The sequence below is a fragment of the Adiantum capillus-veneris genome, chromosome 25 (genome assembly GCF_014529385.1).
Source record: "Adiantum capillus-veneris isolate H3 chromosome 25, ASM1452938v2, whole genome shotgun sequence".
Lineage (NCBI taxonomy): Eukaryota > Viridiplantae > Streptophyta > Polypodiopsida > Polypodiales > Pteridaceae > Adiantum > Adiantum capillus-veneris.
The window spans coordinates 36,875,421-36,897,333 of NC_140955.1; the positions used below are offsets into that span (position 1 = coordinate 36,875,421).

At 42.6% G+C, this 21,913-nt stretch overlaps 1 protein-coding gene, 1 non-coding gene and 1 pseudogene across 3 annotated transcripts in view; 2 read left to right on the top strand and 1 right to left on the bottom strand.

Moving 5' to 3' along the window:
• The first annotated feature begins 356 nt into the window (after positions 1–356).
• On the top strand, positions 357–509 carry LOC147424723 (5.8S ribosomal RNA). The gene has a single exon (XR_015186507.1). It is a non-coding gene; the product is annotated as a 5.8S ribosomal RNA (ribosomal RNA).
• Positions 510–11,119: 10,610 nt separating this feature from the next.
• On the top strand, positions 11,120–16,463 carry LOC147424724 (uncharacterized; annotated as a pseudogene).
• Positions 16,464–17,428: 965 nt separating this feature from the next.
• Positions 17,429–21,913, bottom strand: part of LOC147424725 (uncharacterized) — a 61,896-nt gene continuing 57,411 nt past the window's right edge. The window contains exon 13 of one of the 2 annotated variants that reach the window (XM_086499953.1): positions 17,429–17,873. In XM_086499953.1, coding sequence (XP_086356079.1) covers positions 17,667–17,873 — 207 coding nt within the window. In that variant the 3' untranslated portion in view covers positions 17,429–17,666. Of the gene's footprint in view, positions 17,877–21,913 lie in introns of both variants that reach the window. The other variant, XM_086499952.1, reaches the window with a different exon arrangement.

Genomic DNA, 21,913 nt, shown 5'->3' on the forward strand with positions numbered 1-21,913 from the left:
TCGTCTATGTGGAATCAAACTTGGTTGTGTCTTCATCACTTCCTTCTTCTTGAAACTGAATCCAATTGTTTTGAGAGGGAGCTTCTGGCAAATCTTGAGCCACACCAATTGCTTGGTATGAAATTCTAGTTAGCATTTTGGTGATGGTAGGTAGGTTAACTTTGTGTGCTTCTTCTTTTTGGTTCAACCCTCATGAATGTATTGAGCATGCTTGATAGTTATTGGTGCGTTATGCTGATAGGCAAGTTTTAAGTTGTAGCTACTATGTGATTAGGGAGGGGGGGGATGCAAAGAGCTGAATAAAATCTTGGACTAAGGTGGCTCCCTCCACAAGCCACAAATCACATAAAGAAAATGACTCTTAGCAATGGATATCTTGGCTCTTGCAACAATGAAGAACGTAGGGAAATGGGATACATAGTGTCAATTGCAGAATTTCGTGAATCATCAAGTCTTTGAATGCATCTTGCACTCGTGGCTCATCCAAGGGCATGTGTTCCTGAGCATCCACATGATCCCCACACCCACACACCCCCATCCCCTCCTCAAATGCGGCAAGTTCCTCCCCTCATGGGGGCGACGATCGTGGGGTGAGCACGGCACCATAATCAGCTAAAATGCATTGATAGAACCATGCAATGATGCCCATCGCAAGGGTGGTTACGCTCCCTAAGTACCAGGTACTCCCTCCGCAAGAATTGGCTCTGTGGTCAAGGCATGGTCGTATCACTGTGTAGAGAAAGGGCTTCATGGCCGAGGAACAGGGAGGTGGGGATGAGTGCCTAGCCCCCTCTGGTTGAGGCCCAAAAAAATGCATGGACCCCATATCAAGCAAGGACACTCACCGAGTTTAAGCATATCCCTAAGCATATGAAAAGAAACTAACCAAGATTTCCCTAGTAGCGGCGAGCAAACCAAAAAGAGCCCAACTTGAGAAACGCCCGGCACCACCATTGTGTGATGGACCAGGCCCAAGGTCCCTAGAAAAGGGCATCAGAGAGGATGAGAGCCTTGTCGATCTCAAACCCTGTCACTCCACAAGGCACCGTGGACAAGTTGAGTTGTTTGAGAATGCAACCCTAAGTGGGTTGTAGATTCCATACTGTCAAGAGACCGATAGCAAACAAGTACCATGAGGGAAAGATGAAAAGTACATTGAAAAGAGAGTTAGAAAGTGATTAAACCTGATGTGAGGTAAGTGAATGGAGGGCACAAATGCATCCCAATTGGATGTGAAATGGTGAGAGCTAGTCCGCCGCTCGACGCGGGGTGCTGGTCGACGTGGACTAGCACCACGAGACAAGAGCGGGCTTTTGTCAGAGCCCACCAATTCCGTTGTGCTGGTCAGGGGATGAAGCACATGCCACTTGTGGAAATCTCTATGTGCACTTGAGACACTAGCACTCTGGATTTTCCATCTGACCCATCTTGAAACACGAACCAAGGAGTCTAACATGTAGTGATCTTGTGGGTGTCAAGCAGGCATTCCCATGGTGATGAAGGACAATGAAAAACACAAGGGGAAGAGTTGTAGCTAAACACATCCTAGGCTTAGAAGGAACGCTAAGATCAAGACAGCTGCCCAAAGCCTCAAATCCTCCTGCAGTGCAAGAAGAAATTAGGCAGCCAATCCCTATTCCCAGCACCTCAGCCCAACAATGGAGCATGATTGATCCCTCTTATCATGCTTTACAAAGGGTAGTAGGTGATATGTATAATGTGACAGTGCAACAATACACCCAAGACATGAACACCATCCTATCTATACAAAATGAGCTAACAAAAGCTTACCACGAGTTGCACACACTGCTCAATGAACATGAAAGAGTCTCAAGTGGCAAGACAAGAAGCAAAAGCTTCCAAGACCCAACTGCTACCATAGCAATAGAAGCTAGAAGATGCTTATGAAGAATTAGCTATAGATCAAAGGGCCATAGACACATACAAAAGTGTAATATTTGATATGAAATCAGTCTTCAAGGATGTAGTGGAATAGGAAGATACACTTGAAAACCAGCTAGCTATAGCAAAAGTTCAAGTGGAAAGCATAGAGAAAGAATTAATTGCCCAAAGATGCATAGTAAAAAAGATTAAGGCCAACCCTCCACTAACTTGACATTAGGAGAAAGTTGGACTCACTTTTGGGCCTTTCAGGTCTAGAGAGAGAGTGGCGCTCGACTAATGAGGAAGAGGCTAACATTACGTTAAAAATCAAAATTTTGGAGCCAAGCTCTTTTAGAAAAAAGGGAGAAAATGTTATTTTTGTTCATCAAATTGCACAATTTCACGCTTTCAAGGCATAAATTCCATAAGTCGTACTAACTCTGTACCAACAAATTTCAGAACTTTCATTGAAGCCTCTATCTAATATCTATGTTCCCACCCAAATATGACTTTGAGTAGCTCTACTTCCCTCTCAAAACGTCTTCCCTTTTTCATATTTGCGCTAGTCTTTCTATGTATTCTAGTGCACACCATGACTACTTCTCAAAGGCCTAGCACTACCATTGACTCTGTTAGCATTTTTAACAGTTATACTATAGATGATCAAGCATGGATACCATCTCGAATAACTACCGGAAGCTGGGTTCTACTGCAAACTAGGAGGAGGAAGAGGAGGCAACACAATGAATTCGTGGAGTCTTTTAAGGGACAAGTTAAAGAGTTTAAAAGTGTGTGCACAAAGCAAGCGGGTGAAAGAGGTCCTCATACAACATGCTTTCCAGCATGCAGACTTAAGGTTGCAAACATCTCCTCCAAGTTTCCCACGGCATCGACCCAACTGTAAGTTATTTTGAGCACCTCACTTAGTGCATGATTATATTCGAAGGTTAAGTGGTGGATATCATCTTTGGTATGTTTCAAATATTTATCCATCGAATAGGACAGATTGGAAACCAGTTGAGAGCATAGTTGGGATTTTTGATGCTTTCTATGCATTTATTGGTGAGCAAATGTACCGAGGAAGACAACACAAGGAACTTGCAGATAATGGAATATTCTTTTATGATATGTCATATGTGGAATCGAGAACTTCCATTGGTTGGGATCGTGTAGCTCCTTTGTCACTTCCATCCTTTAACAGCAAGGATTGGTCTTTGCCAGCTTTGCAAACTAGTGAAATCTTTAGCAATGAGTTGTTTCAGGATATACAAAAGTCCCTCAAGTATTCAATTGCCACAAAAAAATAGTTCGGCTCACACTATTTATGCCTCTTGAAGTGTTTGTAGATTTCTTCTTCGATGAGCAAATAAGAACTACCGCAACAATGTTCATTTGCAAGTCTTGGAGCTATTTGGACTTTTTAGATGATAATTGGGATAGGAAACAATCACAGGGAAAAATCTGTATTTTGCAAAAGAAGTCCATAATTTGCAAGTTCATCATAAGCTCTCAAAATTTCATAGTGTCGTTTTACTATTTTAGATATCATCTTCTTAGTGGGCGGCTTATTCCACTCGACCAAGATACAGAGTCTAGCCTCGAGAACAAACCTTTATCAATGGAGCTCTACTTTCGAGACAGTCTACTTACTGTGATGGAGACAATGTCAAGCACAACTCTTGCACAGCTCAGGCTAGATCTTACATGTGAAGAACTTCCACTTTTGCCGGAATTGTATGCATTCAATCTCAACAACAGAAAGGTGCTTACTAAATGGATGAATTTTGATTTGTCTTTAATACATTAAGACATAGAATCTAGCTTTTTCTTCTTTTCAGATTCCAAGACGTAAGGAGAAAACAACATTGTGAAAGGAGTCACTCTCAAATACACTTCACTTTATTGCTTCCATCGGAAGCTAGGTCACATACCTTGTGCACGCAATGAGCTTTGATGCCATGCAAACCATGATGTACTCTTCAAAATGACTAATACAGAGACATTTTGTGCCTCTCAAACAATGTTTAAAAAATGTAGACTTTTCATTGTCTCAAAACTTTACAAATTGTGGTGTTTTTGTCAAGATGTATACAAGTTATTGCTCCCTTTCCCTGCTACTGCTCCCCTGTCCTCTCCCCCGGTTTGTACCACTGGTCCCCTGCTCTCTCCCCCGGTTGCTGCCACCGCTCCCCTGCCCTCTGCCCGAGTTGCTGCTACTTCTGCCGCTGGGGATGCTGGTCTCGAGCATTCTTTCGCGTCGTTCAAAATCATGGGCCTCTTCCATGGCTTCCCATGCATCTTGCACCTGTGAAGCTTCCCTCTATTCTCGCTCTTGTCGTTGACGTGTAGCCCATTCCTCTACTTCTGTGGTGTTCGCATAATATTGATTTATTGCTTCTTACATATTTCAAACCTCTTCTTGAGTCTAATTGTAGCGCTGCGTCATTTTGTTAATGCGAGCATGTTCAAACTCCTCAGCTCTCGCCCCTTCCTCTCTTGTACATCTGTTTACCGAGATTATAATATGCTAGATGGCCATTACAAAAAAATGCCGCACATCGTTGGGGATGTAATTATGTAATTGAAGTTCCTGTAGAAGCGTGATAATAAAAAAGTAAGTAAAGATGTTGCTTCTTTTAATACAAACGTTGCAGCAAACAATGAAACAACACGATTACTTACGTTCAGTACATCCAAAATTTGACTGAGGAGCAACAAGGCAATCAAACAAGTTCACCAGCCATAGCTATAGTCATCAACCTGCATGGGCACGGTAAGCCGTTCGTGCCGGATGGTATTCCCTAGATCATGTTCTAACAAAACATGCTCTAGACAGCATACAAGTTTTTTCACGGAAGTACGTACATAACCACTTGAGTCAGTAACACATTACAAAGAGACACTAGTTCCAAATGTACCCAGATGTGCCTTACGTTTTTACATGACCGTGAAACACCCTGCTTTGCCCGGAGTTTGCGTAGTAGACAATCTTATCTTCAATGTCAAATAACAACAGACTCCAATGATCACTAACATCTTGCTTTGCCCGAAGTTTGCGTAGTAGACAATCTTATCTTCAATGTCAAATAACAACAGACTCCAATGATCACTATACCAAAACCATCAAAGATCAGGAGAAAGATCAAAAATCCAACATGGTTTTTACAAGGCAAGAAGAAACTCACGATTGATTGTATGCAGTGACCAGAAAGCGCGCTAGATCAAAATTGACTCTGCTAAACCAGCCCATCAAAGCCAAAAAGGAAACTCCGCTCTTCTGTAGCATAGGCGATATCAGCGAATCTATCACATATATTTTGTTTTGAACCTCAGCATAGGCAATATCAGCGAATCTATCACGTATATTTTGTTTTGAACCTCAGGGGGCAGAAGCAAGATAGCGTGTCTAACATGAATCAATGGCAGAGATTAGACTTAAGATATTTCATCGGGGTGTCACTGCCACAAACCCATGAGTCAACCGAGCGACTGAGGCAGCTATCGAATTCCATAAGCCACTGACTTGCTTGGTATTGACCCATGTCTTAGCGGTAGTGAGCCATCTAATGAACCAAGAGTGACTTATAAAGAAAAACTTGAGACGTAACACAGCGACGTTGACGACTGCCACGAAGACATGGGTCAATACCGAGCGAGTGGTATCACTATCCAATTCCATAAGCCACTGGCTCGCTTGGTATTGACCCATGTCTTGGTAGTGCGCCATTTAATGAACCAACCGTGACTTATAAAGAGCTTGAAAAGTACCACAAAGCAATGTTGACGACCCCATCTGTTGCGTTGGAGTTGGTGAAACTGCATATGCACATGAAGTCTTGTTGATCGAGGTTGAAAATGCAAGCCTCCTTTGACCTTCCAGTTAGCAGTATCTGTGCATGCAGAGGCGTTGCGCTGATTAGAACTTGCAACTCCTCTTCGATTTTCTCTAAAATAATCGACTCATCTGATAAAGGCTCCTCGTTGGATGGCCCTTGTGAAGCAGATCCTTTCCCTTGCCTTTCTTGAGCTTTATTCGTGGCTACCTCAGGCTCCTCTCTAGCAGGCATAGGGTCCTCCCTAGCAGGCACAGGGTCCTCCTTAACAGGCACAAGATCCTCCCTTATAGGCACAGGCTCCGGATCCTCCATGACTTGCTCATTTTCCTTCAATATTGGTTCCTCCATAAATGTCTCCGGGTCCACCCTGGCCTGCTCATGCCCCTCATCAGCCTGCCCATCTGTGTCATTCCTCTCGACCCTAGCCTGCTCATGCCCCTCATCGTTATCCTCCGGCACAGGCTCTGAATCCTCCATGCCTTGCTCATTTTGGGGTCTAGGTGGCTCCTCCATAACTGTCTCTATTTCTTCCATGACTGCCTCGGGGTCCACCCTGGCTTGCTCATGCCCCTCTACGGCTGGCTCAGCCTGCCCATCTGTGTCATTTCTCTCAACCCGTGATCGTGTCCTTCTACTGTTTAATTCAGCCCTAGAAGGCTCTGTCTCTCGTCCATGAGGATGGAGAGGGGGGATGTTAAGAATATCCATTGTTCTCATATCCCGAATAGGTATTGGCTGAAGTAGCCCATCGTAGTGGAAGCAAAGCCTCCGAAGAGTGTCAAAATCCTACGGCATGATTGTAACGCGGTGTGCATGGGCAGCCAGTATATATCCATCGTTGAAGAATTCAACGAGGTAGTCTTCTATAATTTCTTGCATGCAGAGAAGTGCACTGCTGGCCCATTGCATGCCGACTCTCCACTGCTCGCAAATCTCTCGCACTACTCACTGGAAAGGAAGATGTGGAATAGCCGGTTGCACGTGTCATTGATCCTTCGCAGCTCTTGCAGTATACCTCTGTGCGCCTCATATCGGCGTCTTCTTGCTTGAGCATTCAAAGAGTCACATGTTGTTCTTCTAGGCGTGGCCTTTTCACGAGGCATCTCTACAAATAGCATAACAAAAAACGACATGTCATTTGTCAGCACAAGGGACTTAAGATTTCAGAAAAGGTCAGTACCAAGCAAACAGGTGCATCGAACAAATTCTTCCTTCCCTTATTCGTTTGGTACTGACCTCAGAATAGTGTAATAGCAAACATCATTTATATTTTCTGAGGTCGGTACTACCAAGCGAACAGGTGCATCAAGTAGAGTTTGCCTTCCCTTATTCGCTTGGTACTGACCTCAGAAAAGTGTAATAGCAAACATCATTTATATTTTTCGAGGTCAGTACCAAGCGAATAGGTGCATAAAATAGAGTTTGCCTTCCCTTATTCTCTTGGTACTAACCTCAGAAAATATAAATGATGTTTACAGAAAAGTGTAATAGCAAACATCATTTATATTTTATGAGGTCAATACCAAGCGAACAGGTGCATCGAACAGAGTTTTCCTTCCCTTATTCGCTTGGTCTGACCTCAGAAAAGTGTAATAGCAAACATCATTTATATTTTCTGAGGTCAGTACAAAGTGAACAGGTGCAACAAAATACCGATGTGAAGTAGACGAACGAGAGCTCCAGTGAACTCAAGATGAGTCCATGCTGATCTAACTGTCATGTTGTGCCCTCCCATCACCTCCCCTAATCTAGGGGGGGTGGTACCACTGCTTTTCCCTCCCACGTCTACGTCTCATGAAAACGCATGGATGTACTCCAACCCACCGCCTCACAGACCACTCATCAGCCAGAACCTAGGCCGTGCTTTTCAAGAATTTCCATCTAGTCTATTTAACCAGCAGCTTTTTCAGAACCTCCCTCAAGGTTTTGCATAGCAACTACAAGAAGCTTGGAAAAGTGGTGATGCCTTTCCAGGGGACACTCCCGCAGCACCAGAGCAGGACCGCATCCGAGCCCTCCTCATGAGGTCCCCCCTTGGTCCTCCCCCGATGGTACCCTTAGCGTTCTCCACTGACACAGCCCAGGAGTGGATGATATCAACACGGGAGTCAATCCTCGAGGTAAGCTGTTGGTAATTCTGTCTGTCTCAGGTGTAGAAGAGCAATGGAAGATATCCCACACCTTTTCCTCAACTGCCAAACCAACACCCCCATCCTTTCCCCCTTAGTACCAACCCTTGGCCACCAATTAGGGTGGAAACAACTACTCTTAGGGTACTCACCTGGCCTCATCTCTTAGGGAAAAATTCTTATGGATTATTTAGAAGCTCAGAAATTCTTTCCTTTTTGTTCCCAATTTTCAAGCTCCTAGTTTGAAGATCTTATTTTTTGGATGCTCTGTGCAAGATAATAACCTCAAGCTGGAACAAATGAGATCTACAGGCAGAGAGTCTCAAACCTCAAATACTTTGGATGCAAGAAAGGTTGAAGACCTACAGGGATTGCTCGCCGAGAATGGCTCTCTAGATGTTATCTATAATTGGGTACAGGAGATGAAGGATGAAGTGCTTGAGCTAGTCAGCCAATATGAGGAAGCCCTGAACTTTGCTAACAAGCTTCAGGAAGAGATAGACTGGCTATGAAGAAAAAGGATTAACTTATAACTATTTATTGCTAGTTGTATCCCCCGAAAATTAGTAGACCACATTTTGTAAAGTTTGAAACTTGGCCTTTGGGCCTGTCCCTAGTGTTTTCTAACTCTCATCCCCCTCCATGGGTGTTAAATTGTAATTTTTCTTCTCCCTTATAAATTCAAAACACGTATTTGGTTTTTTTTTTAAACAGGTGCAACAAACAAGGTTCACCTTCCCTTATTTGCTTAGTACTGACCTCAGAAAAGTATAATAGTAAACATCATTTATATTTTTTGAGGTTAGTACCAAGCGAACAGGTGCATCGAACAAAGTTTGCCTTCCCTTATTCGCTTGGTACTGACCTCAGAAAAGTGTAACAACAAACATCATTAATAAAGACAATGGTCGCTACCAAGTGAACAGGTGCAACAAACAGGGTTTACCTTCCCTTATTCGCTTGGTACTAACTACACAAAATACAAGTGCACAAAAGAGTAGTAGCATACCTCTGTGTGTAGAGTTTTGCGTCACTAAAGCACTACTGAACAGGAGTAAGAGGAGGATGCGCAAAAAGGAGGAGCACTAGAGAGTAAGAGAAAATGCGCAAAAAGGGTTGGGAGCACAAAAGAGATGGTTTGCTTATCGCATAGCGTCGACGGGGGTAGAGTTAAAATGATGGGAAGTACAGGATGTGAAAAGAGGTAGAAGAGCGCTCATCTGGGGTGAGGGTATATATACTTAAAATGTTTGGCAGGGGTACTGCCTCTAAAGTTAAAATGCTTACCTCGGCGAGGGTGACAACTTCACTTATACGCATGATTACACCCAAGATTATGGTTGGTAGATCGTACTGCCAGTCGCATCTCCATCTCCAAGTAGAACAAACAGATCGCCGTTGCCTTTGCCTTTTCTGCGCTCTTTCCCTTGGTCACCTCTCGTGATCCTACGTTTAGAGTCAAACGCCGATTGCCCTTGCAGTCGCCATCTCCATCTCCAAGTAGAACAAACAGATCGTCGTTGCCTTTGCTTTTTTTGTGCTCTTTCCCTTGGCCACCTCTCCTGATCTTGCATTGAGCGACCTCCACTGGTTTGAGTCCTTTGCTGCCGCATCGCCATCACCCTTGCCTTCGCCTTTTGTTCCTCTTCCTCCTGGCCACCTTCTGGTTTTTGCTCTCAATGACCTGCGACATCACCATCCAACTCGGCCCCATTGGATATTGGAGAGACAGGTTCTTTCTCCCTCTCTCTCTCTCTCTATCTCTCCCCTTCCTGTGTGCTGTTAATTGTGTGCGCACCGAAGCCACTACGTTACGGGGTTAGAGCACAATGGGAACAACACTCCAAGGGTCAAACAGTGGTTGTTAGGGTAAGATTATAAGTCTCGCACCGCATGGTTGGAATAATTACTGCTTATGTGACCGTGCCTGAGTTTTTATTCAATGTTATGTTTGGGCATAGTGCGTGAGTAGACTATATATCTATTACTGTTAACATTAAATGCTCTATTCTAATCCACCTATTCCGAATGGACTTGGGTCAGAACCAAGCGAATAGGGCCCTTCGGAGATTCTTGGGGCCCCTATTCGCCTGGTTCTGACTCAAGTGACGTCACCTATTATGACATTAGCGCATGGGACAGAAGCAAGCAAATAGAGATTATGAGGGATACTCGAGGCTCAATATTTGCTTGGTTATGACACCATATACATACCAATTTTGAATAGTAGTTTTGGCTTGCTTTTTCTTTCAGTCATGGGGATCATACTCCTAGAGACAGACGTTGTGGGAGAGGATACATGTGAAGAAATACTATTCACGTTCTTATACAACGCTCGTGCTCATCATCGTGCACCAGAACTATCAGGAATGTTTAATGCAGAGTTTTCTATACAGAGGATTATAGATTGCTCATTTGAGTACCTACAAACCCATTTTCAACAGTATGAGGCAGTCATTTGTGACAATTCCATGACAGTTGATGGCATGAGATATGTGCACCCAACCGACCTTGACCCTGACAAGAGGTGCTTCAAGGAGACCGAATCGCAGTCTAGAAAAGTGTCCCTCCAATGCACTGCTTGCACAAGACACGTGTATGAAACACTTCAAAAAGTGTCTCTTAGTGGAATTCTACCACGGGTTTGTTACTTATACTTGCAGACAGATGGTGAGTCAGAAACTTCCCAGTCAACAACTTTTGGTAGTTGTCCATTGGCGCAAGAGGAAGAGGTAGAGGATGTGGAGATGCAGTTTGACCTAAAAGAAGAGCGGATAAAGGTATTAAAGGAAACATTTGATGCGGGCTTAACTCTTACTTCTCTTGTGTATGCAGCAATAGGGTGCAAGCAAGAAAGCCCAAATAAGGAAGTGAATTTGCCTCTGAATTGCGCTCCCACCTTTGCTATGGCGGGCGACACCCACTACGTTCTGCTCACAGATATCATGCATGAGATGAATATACGGGAGGACTACTACCTAGCTGCAATTGCGGGTTTTTGTGAGGCAGACATGGGATTTGTGGATGATGATGGAGTGAACCAACATCTTATTGCTGACACAGCTATCCACGACTCACAGTTTACTTCAGGGTGGCAACTGATCAAAGATACATTCAATGAAGCGAAGTTCGGAGAGGTCAATTTTCCAACAGATGAGCAGTTTCAATCGACAACAAAACAACTCGAAAAACATGGGTAGGCCCGTGGCACCTAGAGCTTAAGTAATGAATAGTCAGTCTATTCACTTGTGGAGAAGGTCGACGTTGAAAATGGATGAGAATCAAATGGTAATTTTTACAGGCATTCATATGGTATTGGAGATGGCCAAGTGATAAAATATCATGGTCAATCTTTTTGTTGACAGGTGCTAGTGTATGACGATAGTTTCCTTAGAAGAGTGAAAGGGTCACGGCAAGGGCTTGTCACTAAAGTACAAGGCAAGGATGCGGCGTTGTCTCACTACATCGAGCGTTTCAACCACAAAAGGTTTGTAGAAACAATTCAAGTACTTGGCAATTGTACTCATCTCACTTACATCCCATAAATTCTTTACTATTTTTTTGTAGATCATAATATACCACAAGGAATACTCCAAGGACAATGCAAAGTTTCCATTGTTTGTGATGAAAGTTATTACAAGATTGTGTGGTAGGCACCCCCTCCCACTAAACGCAGAAAGACTAATTTTGATTGAGAAACAGTTTGCTCTACGCGTCTTTGGCATTGGGTATGGGTGCCAAGCACTCAGAGCCCCCTATTTCATGTCCTACACAGCTTAGGCTCTGGCTCCAGGGGTTCAAGACCCGGAGAGCTTAGATTTATACAACAAGCGATTGTTTTTTAGGGAAAGAAGATGCATGATGCCCGTAGGGATGCTGCCATCAACAGAGGAACGAGCTCGTCTACACAGCTTGCACATCGAAGAGGTACAAAGTGAGGAAGAAGGAGGTGCATCGAAAAGGATAAAAACGGGACTCAGATCCATCTTCTCCCTCATGTCCATCTTTTCCTGCTCCTTACTCGTGACTGTCGTCACCTCGCATGGCGCTCCCCCGCATTTGAATTTTCCCAAGCCATCTGTTTCTTCTCTTTGCAGATGTGTTGTAAAGACCGTGTAATTTCTGAACTCTTAAGAAGCTCCTTATGTCTTGCTCTATGAATTAGTCGTCTATAAGTCCATTAGTGTAACTCTAATAGGCTATTGGCCTTATCCTTTCCTCCCCCATGTCTAGTGTGCTTAAAATAACATGTTCATGCCATGTAGTTGGTTTTTTCCATGCCTTGTGTGGACCATATTGATAGTGAGCCATATGTCTTGGCAAAATATGGACCATGGTTGAACAGTATGTGCTGCATTGAAATAAAACAAAATGGTCAGTAGAGTACAATTTAAAATCTTGTTTTGTATATGTAGAATGCTAACTCACCATGTAATGTGTGATATGTTGCCCACCCCACCCTGGAAGGTAAGCCTTCTTCCAATCCAGCAAGGCTGCTTGAAATTATGTGAGCTTACTTTGGTCCCAAGAATGCTGCTCAACGTAGTGGAAAATTTTATCTAGTGATTTCCACACGTTCGCCTTGTGATTTTGGATTGCCCCATCACCAGCATTGTCTTTGACCATTTTATGCAACTGTTTCCATTTGTTGAACAGGTTTCTCCTTTCTTCTCTATCTGAATCTTTGAGGCTAAACCCAAGAAACCTTCTGGCCTTCATGCCGCCTATCGATGCTTTCCTAGGTACCTTGTAATGACTTTGAGATATCTTAGGGTCTTCTTCGATTTTGACATTGCCTCCATGCAAACCAATGTCTGAGAGCACTCCCTCTAATGCTTTGAACACTCTTTTCGACTCACTCTCGGGCTTTTATGTCCATGCAAAACATATGTACAAATGAACCACCTTTTCAATTATTCGACAGAGTGCATGAAGTGTACAGATGTGAACTCTACTCAAAGGAATATCAAGCACTGGCGTAAAAGTTTTATTTTGAAGATGTCTATTGGGAGCTCTATTCCATTGCACACTCTCAAGAGATTGTACATCAGCCATGCAATATAAGCATGAATTTTCCACAACTGCTCCGTGTGTTATGTTGTACATATACTTAAGAGTCTTTAAGTCACCTGCCATGTGCCATTCCAGTGTATAGTCACCAAATCCTTCCACTGAAAGAACGACTCCATTTCTTTGTTCACTGATGATAGAAGGAATTTGGATTTGACTAAAAACCCAATCGAAGATTTCAAAAAAATTCTTATCAACCTGCAGTGAAAAACGAAAACACAAAATCAACAACCAAATAATCAATATTTTTGTTATTATAGAGTGAACGAAGTATACCTGAAATGATCCTAGAGTTAGAATGTTGTTTTCGAATTGCACGTTGAAGTATCGTGGATCCGCTTTCGTTAATGGATCCAGAGCTCTGTTCATGAGGGTAATGGTGACTCTCTCCAGCCAGCTTCTTGTTCTTCAGGACCTCGCACTCATCGAGCTTCAAAACAAACTTGAGAACCCCACCGCACTCCTCTCGACTGATGTCAAAAAAGTGAACTGCATACCTTTGCAATGCTTCAAGATCAACGAAGAGGTTGTTGTGCTCGTTAAAATCTACCTCTCTGTCGCCCTTGCCTAAGAACATTGCTTCAATATCGAATGGTGACCCAAGTTTCTCAAACACCTCATTGTTTACGTGCCGGCGAGCAGCCTTTACATGTGATGGCTTTGGCAGCAATAATCCTCTCTGTAGTTTATTTTGAGACTTTTTAGCTAATGCTTTGAAGAGTGCCATGTATCCCATCTACGAGATGCCACTTTCATCAAGTATTGCTTGTACTTCCATTGGTTTCAACTGATTCTCATTCATGAAGGAGGTAAGGAGCGTCCCTTTCAACTTATGAAATTTTTTCTGAGTTATCATCTCTTCAACTACTTCTTTTGAAACTAAACGATTGTAATGCACTCCGACATTGAAGCTTGCACCGTTTGAGTTTGGATGCAGTAAAGACTTGCCAAAAAAGCACCATGCGTTATGATCATGTATAGGAAATTGTATCTATTTTTTAGTGAAGCACATTTAAGACACAAAAGCAAAGACAAACTTCGAGTTACCTTAAAGCTCGTATTCATTTTTTCAGGTCACCACTACCAATCTTTATGTTCTCAATGTTGCACAGATCTCGTTTTCTTTTCCGACTACCAAGCACGGTGTCTTTCTTTCGCAAACTTGTGATCTTCTTCTCAAAGCTTTGGATTGTCTCTTTGTTTGATGAAATCTTTTGAGAGCATGCTTCATTAAGTTTCTTCAGCTACATGTTCTCCATCGCTAGGAAGTTTCTTTGCCTTTCCGCATTCAATCCTCTCATTTTCAAATGTTCGGTGTATTCCAATAGCCCATCCTTGCCATCGCCTGTGAAATGTAAGAGGTTATTGATATTAGCAAAGGGAGGTGGCGTATTTTTCATAGGATCCTTTGGATAAATAGACCCATCGGTCCACAAATCCAAATGATGTTCTTTGTTTGTCCTTCTAAGTTCTTTCTCCCGTTGAGATAAGAAAGACTCCTTCCTACGTGAGTCTGCAACGGTGCGTACTCTTGTAATACATCAACATGATGATGATGTGTGTTCTTTCTTTGGGTAAGTGTTAAAGATGAAGGGGCTAAGGATCGCAAGTTCAAATTGGTGTTTCATCATAAAAAAAAGTGTTCTCCATTCTTGGAGTTGATCGAGAAAAAGACACACTCAAAACTCATGAAATATCTCAGGTTTTAGGAGGGAAGACCATATTCTCAAGTTTAGAGTTGATAGAGTTCGTGTGGCTTATGTTTCTGGAGGGAACACTTGTAAGTTAGCATTTCAAATCATTAGTCATACGGTTAGTTGGATTCCTGACAAGAGAACGAAAGATAAAAATGATAAAGACGGCGGCTACCTACCAAAGAATGTCATGTTGGCTTTTTGTTGACGCAAAAAAATATCATATAAAATGCACAATTTAACATTTTCATTTTCTCTCTCTAAACCGACATAGCACTTCTTACAGCGCTCAAAAATGAGTCCAACTTTCTCCTAATGCTTGTAGACATAAACGCTACAACGTATGGTGCTAGTGCCATAATTAGATTATTGGAAAGAGCTTTCTGGGTGCAAGAACCAACCACACTAGCTTGTGAAGAGGATCTTAAAAAGAGAATGTAGCTCTCAAGAAATAAAACAAAGAGTTGCGAGCCTTGGTGGTTGCACTTAAAGCAAAGCTCAATTGTAGGCAGTCAAAATTGTTAAGGCTTACCGCTCTCACCACAATCTTGTTATCCTTCCCGACTACATATGGCTCGCCATGCCTGTTCAGTTCGGCTTCGATTTCAACGCCAGTGCAGAGGCCTCCGTTCCCTTTTTGTCGCCCATGAAGGCAAGGAGGAGCTCAAGGTCTATCAGGCCGCGTCGCTTCAGACAGTAGACTATGTGCGTCTTGCACTTGACATGTTCTCGCAACTATGCGCTAACATCAATGATCTCACTTTCTGTGATTGGGTCCTTCCTTACTTCTCCTCCACCACCACCTATAATGACACGTTGTCGTCAGCGTTGCCCTCATGGCAACCATGAAAAAGTATTTTGACTATAAGTTTCATCTATGTTGTGGAATTCCGCAAGTCATGCTGGCAGGTATGGTGCAAGACTGGGAAGAGATCGATGCACAAACAGGCTTAAGACAGGGGGTTATGGCAAGGTCTTTTCGAAGTGGGCCTCCATGCTCAAGAAGATTACCGAGGCAATTTGTGTAGGAACGCCATCGACAACAAGTTTTGGTCTTAAATATACCATTACACTTCAGGCAGATCCGGACCAAAGTATCTAAGTGGATGGTTGTCACCATTCCCAGATCTTGATTGTCAATTGATAGTGAGCCGCAGGTATTGGATTATTTTCCTGTCATCGACATGGCCAACCTACCTCCAGGGTACATAACTGTGGATCTCAATGTGGATGACGATGGGAAAGAGCATAAGACCCTTGCTGGCCACATGGGCTACGACATCATCTAGGAAGGGGAGGGGATCGCTCTGAAGCTTGCTTGGGCAATTGTACTCAAGGCTGAAAAGTAGTAGTAATGATCATATAGCTTGCCATGTGTTGGTATAATGTAAATCTCACAAGTAAAGGTCACTTGGACTAGTGCATAAAGAGTTGGAACATTGTACATGGCCTTTTTTTTTTTACCATAAGCATGCTTTTGAACTAAGTAGGAGACAAATTCAGACATCGGCCGAGTCCAAGGGGCGCAAGGATTGACTCTTTACATTCATACAGAATTAGGGGAAATGATAGGGATGATATACAAGCTGCCACCATGTTATGATCATAATTACATAGCAAAACGCCCCTAGCCATGGGGTGACCCTCTCCCTATCTGTGGGTCCTTGTAATTTTTTATTTCCTTTTCATTAATTCAAAGTTCTACTTCCTTCAAAAGAAAAACACCCCTAGCCTAGGGGACAAAATATCACAGCATAATCGCCCTAGGATGTTGTCTATTTTTGCTCCAGTGTATGGGCTTGCCCATGATCACCTTACATCTTACTGAACTTCACTCTTGAGGACTTCGATTTCTTCCACCATGAATATACTTGGGAAGAGCAGCATTATTGACTATTCTGTCCTTTTCAAGTTCGCATATGTGCTACCATGTAGTATCATATACGTATGAAGTTTGGGAACCAAAGGGAATAGCTTCTTGCAGAGGATAGAAATCCTCTGTACAAATGAGATAAGAGTCACTAAAATACTCAAAAAAATGGTAATTCTGCAACTTGATTTTGCTACAACCTTTGACTCAATGCTGTGGGATTCTGTGGTTACCCTTCTTAAAATGCTGGCATTTGGCAATAGAATTGCTTCATGTATTCAACTGCTAGGGCAAGGGGATTTCTCTCAAATATCAATCAATGGCAGACTCTCTGAGGCTGTGCAGGTCTTTAGGTCAATGAGGCAGGGATGTCCATTGCTTTTTGCTGTTGCTACACATCCCTTGTTTTGCTTTCTTGCTGCTCAAGTCAGTGGGGGAAAATTAAAAGGCTTGCAGATTGGGACAGAACAAGTAGTTGCTTTGGGCTTTGCTGATGACACTTCAACATTTCTTCAAGGTTGAATTTTTGACAACTCCCTTGCCCTTCAAATTACAAAGATTTTACATAATTTGGGCTCGTGAATTTCAATAGCCCTATTCAAACCAACCCCAACACACACACACGTGCATGTGCCAGGTGAGTACCTTTGTATGGGAACTCGGAAAAGAGAGAGAGAGAGAGAGAGAGAGAGAGAGAGACAGAGAGAGAGTATGTGTGTGTGTGTGCACGCACGTATGCCAGTGTGTCCATCTGGCAATGTAAAGGTGAAGATAGATCCTGTGAGTATGCGCGCACGCACAAGTTTGTGTGTGCATGTATGGACACAAGCAGCTGAAACATTTTGTTACTTTACAAGCTCCTTGCAAGGAACATGTTTATGCTAATGTTCTGATAAACCAAAACAGTCAACAGTCATACTCAAAATACAATCATCACAAAGCACAAAAGCGTAAAGAGAGGCAGATAGCATGGAAATCAAAGAATTCTTTCATTCAAAACAATGAAAGCTCAGACCCAGCTTGCTTATGTTCAATGAAGAGCTGAAGGGCTCAAGCACGAACTTCCCATTACAAAGTTTCTACAGTAAGCAACAAAGCGGCATGCTTTCAGAGGTCTTCAATGCATACCGACAAGCATCACAAACTCCGGTGCAAGATAACAAGATCTCTTCACAACACCTTGCTAAGCTGCCGTCTTCTTGGGACTTCCCTTTCTTGTAAATGGAACTTTTTGTTGTGGCCTCTTCTCTCTCGGCGATGTAATACTGCCATTCTGTGATGAAGCTGCCCCTCCTATACCCAAGTCTGAAGGAGCACCAACCCATGATTTCCTTGATTGTGTTGTGTTTGGCATGGTAGAGCCATAAGCATTGTTAGACCCCCTTCTATCCTGCTATTCAAGCCAGTAACAATCTCTCTCTCTCTCTCTCTCTCTCTCTCTCTCTCTCTCTCTCTCTCTCTCTCTCTCTCTCTCCAGATAACTACATACAAACCAAATAAAAACTAATACTATATCTTGGTTTTTAACATCTTGAGTCTCCTAACATAGACAATTCTATCAACTACAAGAGTTGCAAAATTCTCCTTATATTGTGCCATGAGCTCAGAAAGAGAAATGTCATCTCTATCCAAGCTAATCAAGGGAAGTACAAACAGCGGGGAATCATCACGTGACAGTGGTACTGCTTCTAAAAGAGAAGTAACAACTGAAAATATACCTTCAGAAGGTCAGAATAGTCTGAACTTAGGAATTACAAGTATTGAACTCTAAACTAACAAAAAATAGACATCAAAAAGACTTAATCCTAAAAATCACACTTCACACGACAACTTCTAAAGACTAAGGCAAGCTAATTACTAGAATCGAATCCTACTAAGAACCTACATAGAAGAGGCAAAACATAACCAAAGTAGTACAAAGTTCAGAACTTGACAACAAGAGACCTTAAATTCGTTGCTTGTCCAAACAAGAAAAATAAGATTAACACCTTTATCATGCATAGCCTCTACAATAGCTATGACATTCCTACTCACGTCGTCAGTGCCCAAGAGTAGGTGCAGATTTGTATAGAGTTCATTCATGATTTGAACTTACTCTACAAAACCAACGAATTGAGTTTCTATCACTCTTCGGAGGTGATGGGCAAACTCGGCCATGATAAAGGCTAGCATTTGTGGAGCAAAAATACAATAAGCACTAAAGATCTAAACAACAAATTAGTGTGTTAGTAAGCTAAACAATAAGTGGGCTTTTAAGCTCCCCTCTTTTATCAAATTTACTACTAATTGTCTTTAACATTTCAAACGACGAAACACTCAAAATAAACTTACTACGATGCAAAAATGAACAAACATTTTTCATGATTCTTTTGAATGAGTATCCTTTCTCAACAAGTAAAGAAATAGGATGGCACGACTGAACAATAAAAGCACATATACCAAAACAAACTCAATAAAATCCTAGTTGAGAACAAATGACACCATATTTAGCAAAAAGAGAGATGTTTGAAGAAATGTGAGGAATATGTAAAAAGATAGAATTTGGCAAGAAAAGCAACAATTGGTGCCCATAGGGCTACCAAGTGTTCACTTGAAAAGAGAGTCACTAATAGCTATATATAAATTATCCAAAAAGAAACCTAGCCAAGATATGATTTCAATGTCATCCACAATCTTGGTGTCTCTTTCTCCCTTTGTCTATGTCTACATTCTTATTTTTCAACCATAGCCCGTCAAAGTGCAAGGCTGACTTTTATACCTACCCTTCTCAAACTTGTAAGCGAATAGAAATAAGAGATTTGACTCTGAATTTAAGATCCTCCAAATCAAATTTGCATATAGCATTGTAAAGTCAAAAGTTTGGAGACGTAAAGGAGATTATTTCTCGTGTATACTTCTTGCAAAGTTCAAAAAATTTATAACAAGGATTACATCAAGTGAATCATTTAAAATCCAACTTGAGTCAGTAGGTACATTTTACTTTCTTTATAAGAGTTTTTCAAAGTTCATTTACGCTAGGCAAAATGGCTTTGAAACAATAACTAAGCCATTTGGAAATCTCTCTTAGAGAGGTGTCACAAGAAGCAGCTATTTTTGTGGAACTTCCAAACGGTATACAAAAATCGTAATTTAAGATGGCACTTGAAATCAAAAGACTTACAAAAGTCTTAATATTTCAAGATAGCCTCTGGCATCAACAGATCACAACAGTTGTAAATTGGGGAGTTTACTTCACCTAACAAGCATTCTAAATAGAACTTTTTGCAAGTAGTAACAAAGTTACTAGAGCACTTATCCACGAAAGAGATTACAAAATCACAATGAAATTTCCTAAGAGCATGACGGTCAAAAGAAGATAAGCTATTCCTTGTGAAAGAACATCTGACAAGTTGGAATTCCACCTATTGTACATGACCATCTACATCTTTTTTTCCTTGCCTCTCTTCTTCTTCTTGCGTTTTTTGCATTGATTCTTTCTCTTCCAGAGGTATATGAGTTGCAGGGTACTGTGAAGCCTTTTGTCTCTCTTGAATATCTGTCTTTTGACTCTAACCTTGGAGCACAGACCAATGAGAGCATCTAGCTGTCATATGTCTTGCTCCACCACAAACAAAGCTGTGTCCCGGTAGTTCAATTAAGAAAACCTTATGCCCCATTCCTCCATGAACACTTGGGAGAGAGATGAAGCAGGTGGTGGATCCTTAAAAAAAGAGGGTGAAGGATAACTATTAGGGTAGGGGCTTAGACACACCACCCTTCCCAATCTTCGGCAAACATGGCAAATACTAGAAAGGGAAGGTGCATCCAAGGAGTACTAGAATGGACCAATCTATCCATGCTGAAGCCATGTGACTGAAACCAAGATGTCATCTGCCCATACCAACATGTTGTGTCCCCTTGTAGCGCTAGCTGTCGGGATGACTCAAGGGCTAGCCGAGCATATCTGTCTTTGGGGAGGTCCCATAAATCATGCATGAAGGAAACTGATCTAGTAAGGGCCTCAACTACGAGAGGGGGGGCTGCTAGCTCAGCTCGAATAATCTCATGTGGCACTGAGGCCTTAGCCCAAATCATCCGAGTTGCAGGGTACTGTGAAGCCTTTTCTCTCTCTTGAATATCTGTCTTTTGACTCTAACCTTGGAGCACAGACCAATGAGAGCATCTAGCTGTCATATGTCTTGCTCCACCACAAACAAAGCTGTGTCCCAGTAGTTCAATTAAGAAAACCTTATGCCCCATTCCTCCATGAACACTTGGGAGAGAGATGAAGCAGGTGGTGGATCCTTTGAAAAAAGAGGGTGAAGGATAACTAACTATTAGGGTAGGGGCTTAGACACACCACCCTTCCCAATCTTTGGCAGACATGGCAAATACTAGAAAGGGAAGGTGCATCCAAGGAGTACTAGAATGGACCAATCTATCCATGCTGAAGCCATGTGACTGAAACCAAGATGTCATCTGCCCATACCAACATGTTGTGTCCCCTTGTAGCGCTAGCTGTCGGGATGACTCAAGGGCTAGCCGAGCATATCTGTCTTTGGGGAGGTCCCATAAATCATGCATGAAGGAAACTGATCTAGTAAGGGCCTCAACTACGAGAGGGGGGGCTGCTAGCTCAGCTCGAATAATCTCATGTGGCATTGAGGCCTTAGCCCGAATCATCCGAGAGATCATAGAGACTAGAGGCATCTTCATCCATCAGTGCTACCAGATCTGCCCTGGTGGTCCGTTGAGGGTCCCCCAAATCTGAACCCCATAGAGCATAGTTGAAGCCACTAGAGTGTCAAAAAGCCACAACTTTGTTCGAGGTTCCTGAAACCGAACCTGCCAACACATCTTCTCCAATCCTCCCAAGGCTGCATAAGCTCTCGTCAATCTAGTCTCTGCTGCTCTTCTCAATGAAAACGTCGGTCCACTGAAGACTACCTCAAGATAGGTGTATGCATCTGTATACTCCACCATCTCTTGGCCATACGTAAAAGTGAATGATGACCTCCCGACCCACTGTGGTGTGGTATTAAACACCATAACCTTGGTTTCCCCAGGTTAACAAACAATCGACTATCGTGGGCAAATTGGACAAAGCATCTAGATGACGCTGCATCCCCTCCGGGGAGTCGGAAATCAACACAATATCATCAACATATAGCAATAGTGGTATCCATGTCCCTGCCAACTGTGCTCCTCTATCACCATCCCTCTCAATGTAGTCAGCAACCTCATCCACATACATGCCAAATAGTGTAGGAGATAGCAGGCAACCCTGTTTCACCCCAATAGTGGTGTGAATCAAATCAGAAATCCCTCTGGAGTGCGTACATGCCCCACTATTGACTTGTATAGAGCAATGATCCCCCGGATCAACTCTTTGGGTACCCCCATCTCCTGCAATCTGCGCATCAATCCAGCTATGGGCACTATATCGAAGGC